Source organism: Mobula birostris, chromosome 5 (genome assembly GCF_030028105.1).
Source record: "Mobula birostris isolate sMobBir1 chromosome 5, sMobBir1.hap1, whole genome shotgun sequence".
Classification (NCBI taxonomy): Eukaryota; Metazoa; Chordata; class Chondrichthyes; order Myliobatiformes; family Myliobatidae; genus Mobula; species Mobula birostris.
In genome coordinates this window covers 62,422,799-62,437,579 of record NC_092374.1, presented here as the reverse complement: position 1 = coordinate 62,437,579, position 14,781 = coordinate 62,422,799, and the positions used below count along the sequence as shown (strand labels likewise).

General features: G+C 40.8%; 1 protein-coding gene across 1 annotated transcript in view; it reads left to right on the top strand.

The window, feature by feature from the left end:
• Nucleotides 1-14,781, top strand: part of svep1 (sushi, von Willebrand factor type A, EGF and pentraxin domain containing 1) — a 264,755-nt gene that overhangs the window by 74,487 nt on the left and 175,487 nt on the right. The window contains exons 4-5 of the mRNA XM_072258150.1: nucleotides 9,939-10,097; nucleotides 12,495-12,674. Coding sequence (XP_072114251.1) covers nucleotides 9,939-10,097; nucleotides 12,495-12,674 — 339 coding nt within the window. The remainder of the gene's footprint in view (nucleotides 1-9,938; nucleotides 10,098-12,494; nucleotides 12,675-14,781) is intronic.

Genomic DNA, 14,781 nt, shown 5'->3' with positions numbered 1-14,781 from the left:
TAAGAGTGAATTCAATCATATTATGGTCATTTTTCCCCATGGGTTCTATTACCTTAAGCTCGCGAATCAATGCCGATTCATTGCACAACACCCAATCCAGAATAGTTCATCTCCTGGTGGGCTCAACCATGAGCTGCTCTAAAAAGCCATCTGATAGGCATTCTAGAAAAACCCCCTCTTAGAAATCCATGTGCATCCATATACATACAGTAGACGTGTGCGAATGTACGTATGCATGAATTGTTTGTATCCATTTGTGTGTGTGGGTGTGCATCTGTGTTTATACCGGTAGTCTCTGTGACTGGCTTGTTTAGGGAAGCTGTAGTGTAGTGAACTGTTGATATTCCACCCCCCCCACCCCAATGTTTGCTTTTGCTGGCAATAAATTCCATCTCAAAAGTACCATCTTCCCTCTAGGAAAAGCAAAGTGTCTGAAGTGATTGTGTAATTATTCACACTGACAGCATTGGTGAGAAATTGTTGTTGCTCTTTCTGTTCCATAATGCTTGAAATGAATGTCTAGTGGATGCTTTGGGTGATTAGTGAGATTGTATTGCCCCCAAGATTTATAATGGAGATCATCCAACTGTTCTTCTCACTTGTATTTGGCTGTGTTAGTAAAACTTTAACTGTATGACAAGAATTTCATACAGTAATTCGCAAAGCCATGTAAGCCCTCTTTTTTAATATTTCTGTTATTTCATGGTTCTTTGGACATTTAGCTAGATGTGGAGGCTCCAATGCACTAGAATGTAAGAGACTACAGAGAGTTGTGGACTCAGTCACTTTCATTATGGTACAACTCTTCCTGCCATTAAGGACATCCACAAAAGATGATTTGTCAGGAAGGTGGCATCCATCATCAGGGAGCCCTACCATTTGATTCATGCCTTCTTCTTGATGCCACCATCACCCACCTCAAGGTTCAATAACATCTTCTTCTCCACTGCCATCAGGTTTATGAACTATCCTGAAAAATCATAACACCGCCTTGGATCTTATTGTTTTTCTTTCTCTCATTGTTGGACTATTGTTTTTTTTTGTTGTTGTTTATTTTGCACGTGTGTGTAAATTAAGTTATTTTAAGTTTATGTTAACTTATGATTGTCCTCATCTTGTAACATGAACTTGATTTTCAACAAAAAGATGCATCTTGGTTGGAAGAATCAACAAAGACAAATGCATTTCTAAAGGTATACAGAAATGTTGTGTACAGGGATCTTCAAAATGATGGGACAGATTAAAAAACAAACAGGATCTCTGGTTTAATTATCAGGGCCATCCAGTAATAAACTCAGAGCTTACGTCGAACTTCTGTAAAAGGCTTTGACTGGAGTATTATGTTCAGTTGTGTTCAGTTCATTATAGGATTGATGTGAACTTTGCAGGGGGTATTCAGAAAAAAAATTGTGGAATAGGTTTGGAGGTAAGGAAGTTCAATTATATGGATGAACTAGAAAAGTCAGTATTCTCCTCTGATTAGGGTAAGTTTGGATATGACTTGATAGAAGTAAAAATCGCCAGTAGTTTAGACAAAGCAAATGTGAAACTGTTTCAATTGGCAGATGGATTGAGAATAAGTTATCACAAATCCACTGTTTAGTGTGGGGAAATATTGGTTGTGAATTTGAGAAATGAATTGAGGGAGAAAATAACTGCAGAAAGAGCAGGTCAATAATGGTAGTGTAGCAGTTGGTGCAACATTACTACAGCTCCAGGCATTGAAGTTTGGAGTGTGAGTACAAGGGTTTCCTCCGGATGCTGGGGTTTCCTTCTGCAGTCTGATGACGTACCAGCTAGTTGGTTAATTGATCATTGAAAGTTATTCTGTGATTAAACTAGAGTTAAGTAGGCGGCTTGCTGGGTCAGAAGGCCTGTTCCGCACTGTACCTCTAAACAAAATAAACAAATAAAGCTGAATGGATTGTGTCAGCCTGAGTTCCCTCAACAGACTGGCAGCCTTCTCCATTGTAAAATTTTTAGGTATTCACGGGATCTGGATGTCACTGGCAATGCTGACGTTTATTCCCCAACCATCATAACCCCAACTCAAGAAAGCTGTTAACAATCAGAATCAGAATCAGGTTTAATATTGTCAGCAAATGTTGTGACACTTGTTAACTGCGCAGCAGCAGTACAATGCAATACATAATAATAGAAAAGAAAAAATCTGTGAATTACAGTAAGTGTATGTATATTAAGTAGTTAAATAAAATTAGTGCAAAAATAGAAATAAAAAAGTAGTGAGGTATTGTTCATTGGTTCAATATCAATTCAGAAAACTGATGGCAGCGGTGGGGGGAAGGGGGGAAGATGCTGTTCCTGAATCATTGAGTGGGTGCCTTCAGGCTTCTGTACCTCCTTCCTGATGGTAGCAGTGAGAAGAGGGCATGTGCTGGGTGATGGGTCTTTAATGACGGATGCTGCCTTTTAGAGGCATCGCTCCTTGAAGATGTTCTGCATACTACGGAGACTAGTTTACAACTTTCTGGAGCTTACTTTGATCCTGTGCAGTGGCACCCCTTCCCCCACCCCGGATACCAGACAGTGATGCTGCCAGTTAGAGTGCTCTCCGCAATACATCTGTAGAAATTTTCTGGTGTTTTAGGTAGCACACCAAACCTCCTCAAACTCCTAAAGGAATATAGCCCCTGTCGTGCCTTCTTTGTAGCCGCACCTATATGTTGGGTCCAGGTTAGATCCACAGAGATACTGACATCCAGAAACTTGAAATTGCTCACTCTCTCCATTTCTGATCCCTCTATGAGGATTGGTATGTGTTCCTTGTTTCACCCTTTCTGAAGACCACAATCAGTTCTTAGGTCATATTAATAGGTAAGGATTTGCATGCAGGCCAGATGAGGTAAGAACAGCAGATTACAGCCCTGAAGGACATAATGAAGCATATTTTTATGATCTGTCTTTTACCGTTACTAAGAAAAGGTATTTTTAGAAGACAAAATTCCTTTGCCATAATAGTGGAAATCAGATTTATGTCTCTGGGTCGTATTTCCAGAACTCTGGCTTCCACTTTACCACTGTGTATCTATTCTGTAATGTAGAAGAATGGTTATTATTCTGTGTCCCAAGCTACAGACTGAACACTACTATTCTGCCTGCACTCCAAGCATAAATATTCAGCAACATTTGGAATCAAATTGAAACCAAACAGTAGGATTGTAGGTTTAACGAATCTATGTTCTAATATTGGAATGAAGATGAATACAGGAATTGAATTGAATTGAGTTTATTTTTTACATCCTTCACATACATGAGGAGTAAAAATCTTTACATTACGTCTCTGTCTAACTGGAAGGAGCCCCCCATCAGGAAAAATAACAAGGCTTGGAACTTCTTCAATGTAACTCTGCTTCCTATTTCAGTTTTTGTATTTGTCATCCCTCCCCGATCCGCCAATCATTCCTGCTACAGTGATACATGTACAAGGAATTAGTGTCAACCAAAAGTAGTTCCCCAATTTTGCAAAGAATGGAGAGTAGAAATTTTAGAAGACCAGTAATTGAAAACAATCTGTAATTATGATAACCTAGAGGCTATTATCATTTGGGCTTGTGCTGTCCCATATTCCTCTGAACATTTCCTTAAACAACACATCTTTTATGTTCTTATATGTTGCCATGGTGTCTGTTGCGATAACTAACTATACTCTGTATATTCCACAGACCTTTTGTGACTTGGGGATGTCATTAATCTTAGCAATTATTGACAATAAAATGACATCTCCTCAGTAACTGCTGAGTTGGAGCTGAGACACGATTAGAGGAGATGAAATAATAGCCTTCAGTCCTGTAGACTATCTCCTGATATAAGCAATGACAGTGTAGCAAAGGGGGCTGAGAGGATTACATAATAAAAAATGACATAAGATATACCTGACTCAATTAAGGGGTTGATTGGTGGTAGGAGTACCCAATTATATCAATTCTATGTGGGATTTTTGAGGTGAATTTGTTCATTCTGATGCAAATTTCCATTGCAGCTGTATAGACATTCCTACTGATTTTCCTTCCTTCTTTTCAGAGAGGTTCTATTTGGTAGCTTGAGGACCTATTCCAGTGTGTACCTCAAAAGTACTGCACTGTTTCATCTATGAGAAATTGCACCATGGAGTTTTCCTGAAACATTCAATTTCTACCTGAACTCCGAAGCTAAATCCAACAGATTTTCCTGTTCTCCCAAAGTGTTTTCCAGCTAATGAAGTACTTTTGAAATGTCAGTTTGCATTGGCCAGTTCCCGCCAGCACTTGTGTGACAACTCCCAAGTTTTTTTGATTTATTGAGTATAAATATCAGTTAGAAGACAGGACACTTCTGTTTTGAAGCTACGTATGTCATGCAGTCTTTATTACTTGCCAGAAAGAAACAAGGAACCATCTGAAAGACAACACTTGTGAATGTGCAGACTCTCTCAGTAATACATGCTCTTGTAAGGACATAATAAAAATTGGAGGCAAAAGTAGTCACTAGCCCTTTGTGGCCCCTTCACCAATCGGAATCAGAATTAGGTTTATTATCACTGACATATGTCATGGAATTAATTGTTTTGCAGCAGTACAAGTGCAAGCTATAAAAGCTACTGTAAGTTATAAAAATGGAAGATGAATAACAACGTAGTATCCATGGGTTATGGACTGTTGAAAAGTCTGATCATGAAGGTGATGTGTTCTTATAATGCTAAGCGTGAGTCTTCAAGCTCCTGTACCTCCTTCCTGAAGGTAGTAAGAAGGCATGTCCCAGATGGTGAGGGTCTTTAATGATGGACGCTGCTTTTCTGAGACACTGCATCTTGAAGATGTCCTAAAGTGGGGTGGGCTGTGCCATAGATGGAACCAGCTGGGCTTACAACCCTCTCCCCCCGTTTGTGATCCTGTGCATTGGAAGCTCCAAACCAGGCTGCCATGCAACCAGTCAGAATGTTATTCACCATATATCTGTAGAAACTTGCAGGAGTTTTTGTTGATGTTACAAACCTCTTCAAATGCTTAATGGAGTAAAGCTTCATTATTGCATCAATGTGTTGGGCCCAGGAGAGATCCTCTGAGATTTTAACGCTCAGAAACTTGAAGCTGCTCACCCCCTCAGTGAGGACAAGTGTGTGCTCTCCTGACTTCCCCTTCCTGAAGTCCACATAACACCACACAACCAGCTCATCTGCAAGGTTCAAGTTTGAAGGTGCATATATTATCAAAGTATGCATGCAGTATATAAATCTGAGATTCATCTTCTCCAGATGGCCATGCGACAAAGAAAACTGTGGAAGCTGTTCAAAGAAAAACGTCAACCCACACGCACAAAAGAATCGCACTAATGGCAACAAGAACATCAACACCCCCACCCTCCCATGCGCAAAATAAAAATCGTGCGAATTGCAACGAGAACAACCCCAAACCCCAAACTCCACTCCCTCGGACAAAAAACAAACAAACAAATCATGCAAACAGCAACAAGAGCAAAACCCCAAGCCGCTAACCCCCCTTGAACTACCTCACTCCTCTATGCCTCCTCGTCAACATCTGAGGTTCTGCCAACAACAATGGTGTCAACTGCAAATTTATAGATGTGTCTAGACACACAGTTTTGAATGTAGTGGGAGTAGAGCAGTGAGCTAAGCACACATCCTTGAGGTACACCAGAGTTGATAGGAGGTGAGGAGGAGATGTTATTACAGACCCATGCTGACAGGCGTCTCCTATTAAGGAAGTCAAGGATCCAGTTCCAGGGGAGGTACTGGGGGTCATGCTTTGAAGCTTGTTGATCAGTGTTAAGAGGAAGGTGGTGTTGAATGCTGAACTGTAATCGGTAATCAGCAGACTGATTTATGTTTTGCTGTTGACAGTGCTCCAAAGCCAAGTAAAATTATAGCTTATCTTTCACCATTGCATCACCTTCCAGCATTAACCCTATATTCCTTGATTCCCTTATTATATAAAACTCTTACGTAGAGTCAGTCTTGAATCTGCAACCATCTGCCTCAGAGGCAAAAGTGGAATCTACCCACCCACTAACCTAATTTGGAGCCATAATAAAACTCTGCCAAACATCCATAATTAGCAAACAAAAGAAAATCTGCAGATGCTGGAAATCCGAGCAACACACACAAAATGCTGGAGGAACTCAGCAGGCCAGGCAGCACCTATGGAAAAATGAGTACAGTCGACATTTCAGGCCAAGACCCTTCAGCAGGACTGGAGAAAACTGAAAATATAGTTCTTCAAAATTGACAACAGTAGTGATTGCAAAATATCTCCAGGATATCTTGGACTGCTTTGCCATCTGGGATGCAAGCTGAATGGAAGTGAAAACAAAGCCTTTTGAGCAAAGAAAAGTCAGCCAAGATATTCAAACCATGCTTAGCTTTCTTTCATTGAACACAACAGAACAAACATGCTTGTACGGGCCAAGATTAGGTTCAAACTTAAAAGGGTGGCACAAGCATTCTTATGAAATTGGTCTGGAACCAATTAAGCAGCAGGTTTGATCAACATGTGACTATTTTCGGTGCAGAACACTATGGTTTAGCAGATCATCACTTGAATGGGACATTGGGAAAATATGTTGTTTTTGAGCATTTGTTATTGAAGTCAAACAATTTGAAGCAATCATCAGCATAATATGATATGGAGTTAATTGGACCAGATCTCTTAAATCAGATATAAGTGATTTTCCAGAATGAATCAGAAGAAAGTGGTTATTGGTAAATGTCCTGTGCAACTTTGTCTAAATGCTTAGCAATCAAAATTATTTGAAGGAATATAGCCAAAAGGAAAAATTACAGCACAGTTTGCAACTTACTGGAGTAAAGAATGGATTTGCATGTGTATATCATGTTTTATTTTATTTTATTCTTGCTGTCCTTAAAAATCGGAGCAACCAATCTGAACACAGTAGAGAGAATAAATATTGACAAGGACCTCTTCAAAGTAATGGCTTGCTTCTTCTGAAATCCACCCTGGAGAGATTTTCAGTTTAACTTCTCTTCCAAGTGTCAATGGCTCTGATATTGTAGCACTTCATTAGTACTGCATTATATTGTCAACCTGGATATATTACACTTTCAAGTTTCTGAAGAAGGAATTGAACCCACAACCCTCTGACTCAGAAGTGTGAGTGCCAGAACATTGAACTGCAACTTACATTGTGTACAAAGGTGAAATAAGTACTAAGTTGGTATTTTGTATACTTATACTTATGAGTTAAGTTTTCTGGTCCAAGTAACTGTGATTCAGTTTCCAATTGTTGTCTGTGATTTTCCACGTGAAGCAGCGGTTCACTGGTACAGGAAAGCCATATTATAGGATTCTTGGCTGCACATAGCATTCCCCAACCTGAATCATTGGGAATCCCAATAAAATGCTTAAACACGTATTTCCTTATAAGATGGAGGGAGGCCACTTTGCCCAGTGAGTCAGAGCAAAGCCATCAGTCACATTCATTCCCTCACTTATTTATCTATAGTTAATTCTCCTCTTAGTCACCTACAGCAGAGATAATTTACAGTAGTCAATCACACTATCAACCAGCTCATCTTGGAGATATAGGAGCAAAACAGGAGAAGCTCATGCTATCTCTACAGAATGTGCAACCTCCGCAAAGAGAGCTCCAAAAGGCTGAATCATACCTGGGTTGCTGGTACGAAGAGACACCAGGACCAAATGATGCACCACTATGCCACCCTTTTAATTTTCTTGCTGTTAGTATCAAAGACAACGGTGTTCAGTTTGAAACTACCTATTTTCTCTTCAATGGCTTGAATTCTGTATTCAGTAGTGGATATGGCTAGAATTAACTCCTGTCTCAGCAAGGACCGGCACCCACTGCAATTTGCCTATTGCCACAATAGGTCTATGGCAGATGTGATCTCATTGGCTCCTCACACAGTCTTGGGTCACCTGGACAATACAAATATCTGTGCCAGGATGCTGTTTATTGACTACAGCTCAGCATTTAACACTATCATTCCGACAGTTCTAATTGAAAAGTGCCAGAACCTGGGCCTCGGTACCTCCCTTTGCAACTAGATCCTCGGCTTCCTAACCAGAAGACCACAATCTGTGCGGATTGGAAATAATATCTCCTCCTCACTGATGATTAACACTGGCGCACCTCAGGATTGTGTGCTTAGCCCACTGCTCTACTCCCTCAACACCCACGACAGTGTGGCTAGGCACAGCTCAAGTTCCATCTATAAATTTGCTGATGATACAACCATTGTTGGTAGAGTCTCAGATGGTGATGAGAGGGCGTACAGGAGCAAGATGTATCAGCTAGTTGAGTGCTGTCGCAGCAACAACCTTGCACTCAAAGTCAGTAAGACCAAAGTACTGATTGTGGACTTCAGAAAGGGCAAGGTACACACCAGTGTTCGTAGAGGGATCATGAGTGGAAAGATTGAGCAATTTCAAGTTCCTGGGTGTCAATATTTCTGAGGATCTAACGTGAACCCAACACATAGGTGCAGCTACAAAGAACGCATGACAGTGTCTATATTTCATTAGATTTGGTTTGTCACCAAAAACACTCGCAAACCTCTACAGATGTACTGTGGGAGCATTCTAACTGACTGCATCGCCGTCTGGTACAGGGAGGGGATGGTGGAGGGCTACTGCGTAGGATTGAAGTAAGCTGCCGAGAGTTGCAAACTTAGTCAGCTCCATCATGAGCACCAGCCTCCATACTATCCAGGACATCTTCAAGGAGCAATGCCTCAGAAAGTTGGCATCCATCACTAAGGACCCCCATCACCCAGGTCATACCTTGTTCTCATTGGTACCGTCAGGAAGGAGGTAGAGAAGCGTGAAGGGACACACTCAACAATTCAGGAACAGTTTCTTTCCCTCCGCCATCCAATTTCTGAATGGACATTGAACCCATGAACACTAAACACTACCTCACTCCTTTTTTTGCATTACTTATTTAATTTAACTATTTAACATATACTGTATAATCTTACTGCAGTTCACATTTTTTCTCTATTATTATGTATTGCGTTGTACCATGGCTCCAAAGACAATAAATTTCACAGCATATGCCAGTGGTGTTAAACCTGATTCTGATTCTGATTCTGAAATGACATTTAGGAAAATCTCCACAATGGTCTAAAGTTATTCGTGGTGTAAACTTGCATCTTCATTAAAGATTTCTCATGGTCTGTAAACCAGGAAGAAAAGACACAATTTTTACCTAATATTTTAAACATATAAGGAAAAGATTAGAATTTTTCAAAATTAAGGTAGAAAAGAAAACCATATTCTTTTAAGAATATGTTCATTTTCGTTATTTAAAATTCCATTTACTTTGAAACATTTATGAGAACATTGTAATATGGTAACATTAAGTTATTCTTGCATAAATTTGTTAAAGTGAAATTTCAGCTAAGTACACAATGTAAAAGTTCACTCACACCTCTAGACATAAAATTTTCAGGATAATTTATGACAGGAATAGATTTTAAATACCTGAACTTCTCTGCAGACACAGTTTTCCCCTGCCTGCACTATAAAACAGTGCAGACTGTGAAGGAGTGCTGAATCGCTGCCAGAGGTTACTGTGCTAAGTATGTATGCACTGAAATTTGGAGTTTGCTGTCAGCTTCACAGTTTAATGACTGTGAGTGCTGATAGTTTTGCCGCCAGTTGTGGGCCAATTTTCCTCTAATAAACATTCCTTAATAAAGGTGAAATAAATGCACATTTGCTGAAACCTTTTCAATCCGTTTTCCTTGGAGAAATGTCTGGAGAAGCATCAATTGCACGCTAATTCCTTTTCTTGCATTTAATAATAAAAACAGCTGTTAACAATGAAAACAGGGCAAGGATTCCGACTGCCTAAGCTAACAAAATCTGGAAGGAATTGTTTTGTAAATGTGTGGTTTATAATTAAAGTAATTAATATTTCCAATCTGTTTTTCTTTACTCCAGTGTGTCCACCTGGGACCTTCAAGCCGGAAGGAAAGCCTGGAGGCATTAGCACCTGTTTCAAGTGCCCTGGCGAGCACCAGACCTCCCGACCAGGGAGCACCTCAATCGAGGACTGCATCTGCGAGGAAGGATACAGGCTCGTAGGGCAGGTGTGTCAAGGTGGGTCATGGGGAGGACGTGGACCGAAACTTACTATAAGAACAGCTACCACAGTATCCAGAAATTCCCATACTTTGGATCCAAGGTTGCCAGGGTTGTCTTGGCAGTCTCCTGGAAATCTACTCTTGGAACTCTGCTGTCAGATACACCTGGAGGGAAAAATATTGCCACAACTTTAGAACATCGGGCCTTTATTTCATTTCCTTTGATGAGTTTGATTGATGAGTGATAGAAATATTTTTAACCTGTGGCACAAAGGCACAAAAAGCATAGCTCCGGTTATATGGGTTCAACCCACATTGCTGTTCTGTGTGGGGCCTGCTTGCTCTCCCTGTGATTATGTTGGGTTCATTTTCAACTCCATATTCTGATGAAGTGGGTTGGTAACCGTAAGTTTTCCCATGAGTAGGTCGACGGGTGTTGGGGGAAAATGAGTTGTTTGGAGCTGATAGGCACGAGAGACTATGGCGCAGAGAAACCATGTGTGTGAGTTGGATTGGTAGCAACTTGACTGTCTCCTCCCCTGAAGAAGTACAAGTTAAAAAAGACGGTTGCACCAACTATCAAAGTTAATTTGTTTGAATTGGCTATTGGATATCTATGGGAAGGATAAACCAGTGGATCATGTGAGTGTGTGAGGAAGTTGGAGGGAAGAGGTCACAAGGTGAAATCTCCAGGAATGTATTAAACCACAGGTGACAACCTTGACAGTACAATATTGTATTTTAAAACACAGATGATCCTGTTCTCTATCATATATATCGTGGATTCCAGTTAATTGTGGCATCGGTAAACCGGGGCAGCCACTTACTTGGGACAACTCTTAAAGAACGAAAATTAATCGGGAAAAGAGCCAGGACTCCCTTTGTTTATTTTGGACACCATGCTGTTCAATTGGGATAGGAGACATTTGCTGAACAGTTTTGTAACTAGAATCAGTTGTGTGTGCTTGTGTTATGTGATCTGTTTGGGGTGATGGATGCCAATTCAAAGAGCAATGAGTTTTGATAATTCTGACTTCTTTTCATTTTAAATTTTAACTTAAAAAAAATTAAAACCCATGCCAAGATGCCACAACAAGATTTAACCCCAGCCAAAAAAATTACCCTACTGGGCCAAATTAAAAGCTGTCCACCTAACACCAATCACCATCAGCTGGCAGAGAAAACCGGAATGCCGGAAACCACAATTGCATTCTTGATACATCTGCAAGATAAGCTAGGAGAAGAATGGGTGACGGAACAACAGGAAACTTCCCAAAAACAAAAGGATCTACATGCTGAAGATGACCTGGGTCATTTGCTTGCCATTGTAACTGGACGAGGTGTGAGCATCAGTGGACCCATGTTTGAAAAGAACAAGTCAGAGGATCTGGCTAGGAAACTCAACACAAAGATTTTAAAGCAATATATGGTTGGTTGTCTCAGTGGAAATGTAGGCACCTCATTAATTCAAGAAAGCACATGGTGAGAAAGGTAGTGCAAATGCTGTAAGAGCAGAAACATGGAAATCTACAAAATTCCCCAAGATGCCTCAAAAATTTTGTGCTGATGATATCTACAATGCCGATGAAACAGGCCTTTTTTTTATTATAGAACACTGAATGGTTCCCTTGGCTACAAACACATAACCCTATCAGGATCAAAAAAAGCAATGGATCAATTATCTGCACTTGGTGTTTTCTCCGATTTTGTTCATTTACAGTCAATCAAAAGAACATAGCAGCGTACACTGAATTAACTCCTCCATCAATAAACTTTGCAAACTAATACCCAGTTTTATAGTACTGTAGTAGTATTGCTAGTGTTGTATTTTTTCCTATTTTTCTGTTAAATACACAATTTGTTACTCAGTTAAACAGTAGTTCACCCTTTTTATACCTTCATAACAATTTCCGTGAAACTTCAGTTAACTGAGCCAAAATGCATTGATCCCCATTAGTCCTAATTAACCAGGATCCATTGTACAGTATTAGCCAATCAGTTATTTAAAGCAGTCAAAAAGCTGTTTATTATCTGGATGTAAACATGAATATGGATCCAAACAGAAATTGTCTAGTCACAAACAAGAGAGTCCTGTTGAAGGGTTTTGGCCCAAAACGTCGTCTGTACTTTTTACCATAGTTGCTGCCTGACCTCCTGAGTTCCTCCAGCATTTTGTGTGTGGTGCTAGAAATTGTCTAGCTTTACCTTAACTAATTTCTCTAGCGTTTTCATAACAATCCAGGAATCAATCCACATTAACAATGCATTATGAAATGCTAACCAGCAGGGGATGAGTGAACTTAGTTAACCTTAGTTTGACCAACAATGGGAGATGTAATGTGTTGCATGAAGCAGCGTTTAACTACCAGTTTATGAGCTGATGTGTTAACTTATCTTTTGTGTTGATACCCAGTGGTCCAGTGCCCAGCGTTGCAGCCACCTCGAAATGGTTACTTCATACAGAACACGTGCAATAACCGCTACAATTCTGCATGTGGAATTCGGTGCAAGCTGGGCTTTGAAGTCGTGGGTACCCATGTTCGCCTGTGTCAATCTAATGGCCAGTGGTCAGGTTCAGATACCAAATGCAGAGGTAACTATTTCAATAACATTACATTTGGATCCTTTCAACTTATTACTACGCTTTAGCATTTCAGTTACATTACTTGCACGATTGGAATAATTATATAAACTACAGGATCAGTCAGTCAGTGGGTGCCGTCCAGAATCCAGGGTTGGCGGCTATGCACCTCCATCTTCTTCGATCTTGCGACAGCACCGAGTACAGCCTCTCCTCCAGTTTGTTCTCGCTGGCCGCCTTGGCACCGCCCGCCACCGCCCCCGCCGAACTCAAGCCCGAGGCCGTGTCGGCCTCCAGCTGCAGCCGCTTCTTCGAGTTCGGTCTTTCCTTAGGTGGAGGCCTTGGGCAGGTCCAGGCACACAGTGCAGCGTCCAAGTTCATCATGTCTCTTCTAACTAAGTGCATAGCATACAATTCGTAGATATGTGATGAGGCTTTAATCTCTTCCACAGAAGATGGCTGTTGACTCACAAGGAGCTCATCCACCCTTTGTCAGGTCTTGTTTTTTCAGTCCTGCTGGGTGTTCTCACACCCCCCTCACCAGACTAGTCTGGTGGGGGAGCCGGCCAAGTCACCGACCACTCGACCACGGCCCCGGGCCGAGCGCCGGGCGTCCGCCCCCCCCCCCAGATATCTTGTTTTAAATGTACCTCAGACAGTTCGTGGCAACCCTCCAATACTGGACTACAGTGGAGGAGTAGTTTGCATTCCAACCCTGAAAATCCAATTCCTTGATGACATGACACACAGAAGGAGACCATTGGGCCCATTGTGTTGTGCTGTCACTTTGAAAAAGCAGCCAGTCTAGTCACCAGCCCTGTTTCCAAGTTAGAACCATCTCTCTTTTGAAAATCCCTTTTGAATCAGCTTCCCCTCCTTTTCAAACAGAACATTTGAAATTTCAACAACCTGAAATTTTATTCCCCACCCTCAGACTTCCCTGGTTCTTTCCTGAACTTGTGTCTTATGGTTACTCATTCTTCTCCCAGTGGAAACAATTCTTCCCATCAACTCTATGACCCCCCCTCCCCCCACCTTCACAATTCTGAACATTTAGTTTTAATTTTCCCTCAGCTGTCTCTGAGGAGAGTAATTCTACTAGCTTCTCAGTACAATTTCTTCCCAAGTAACAAACTAGTCAATCTCTTCATCAGCACCAAATCCTTGCCACTGATCCTGAAGTGTGTTGCCTGGAATTGATCATGAAACCATAAGACATAGGAGCAAAATTAGGCTATTTAGCCCATTGAGTCTGCTCTACCATTTCATCACGGCTAATTTATTATCCCTCTCAACCCCATTCGCCTGCCTTCTCCCTTTAAGATTTGATGTTTCCAGGGCATAAAACTCTGCTGAAACATAACCAGTGTTTCTGAGGATGCGTGTTGAGACACTGTATTTTGTCAGTCCTGGCTCAGAGTATAGTATTATCATTTCTGAAGTAGAAGGCGTCAAACAGACAAATAACAGGATGATCACATGGCTGCAATGCTTAGAAAGTGCAGCACTGTTGGAGAGCTCTAATTCAGTTTACAAATTAAAGTTTTGGACTTCTCGGGTGGCTAAAAATTATGTTATGACAGGATTTTGAACGGCAAACTAAATATGATTCATTAAAACACGCTATCCATTCATGTTTGTATTGTTGTCCATGGGTGTTTGCTGTGTATAAATTGGCGGGGGCATTCTTTATATTTCAACAGTGATGCTCTGAGAAAGGACTCAACTGTCCCCGAGTCATTAAAGACACCATAGAATAAAGTTTTTTTTATTCAAAGTAGTTCAAAAAGAAAAGAAAAAATTCATCTTGGACTGAGGGACACGACAGATTGAAATGGATGGACCCCTTGTTATATAAAGCTCATGATTATTTTTTGGTCTCATTGCAATCAATGGAAACAAATATCAGGCACTGAACGTAAGAGCAATCAGTCTAATACCGACCCCTGTTCTTAACAAGTTTCTACCCCAAATATATCAAAAACTCAGTAGTTCTATAGTTCCATTTAATACCAGAGAATGTATTCAATATACCTGAAATTCTTGCTCATCACAGACATCCACGGAAACAGAAGGGAACCCCAAAGAATGAGTAGCAGTAAAAACATTAGGACCCCAA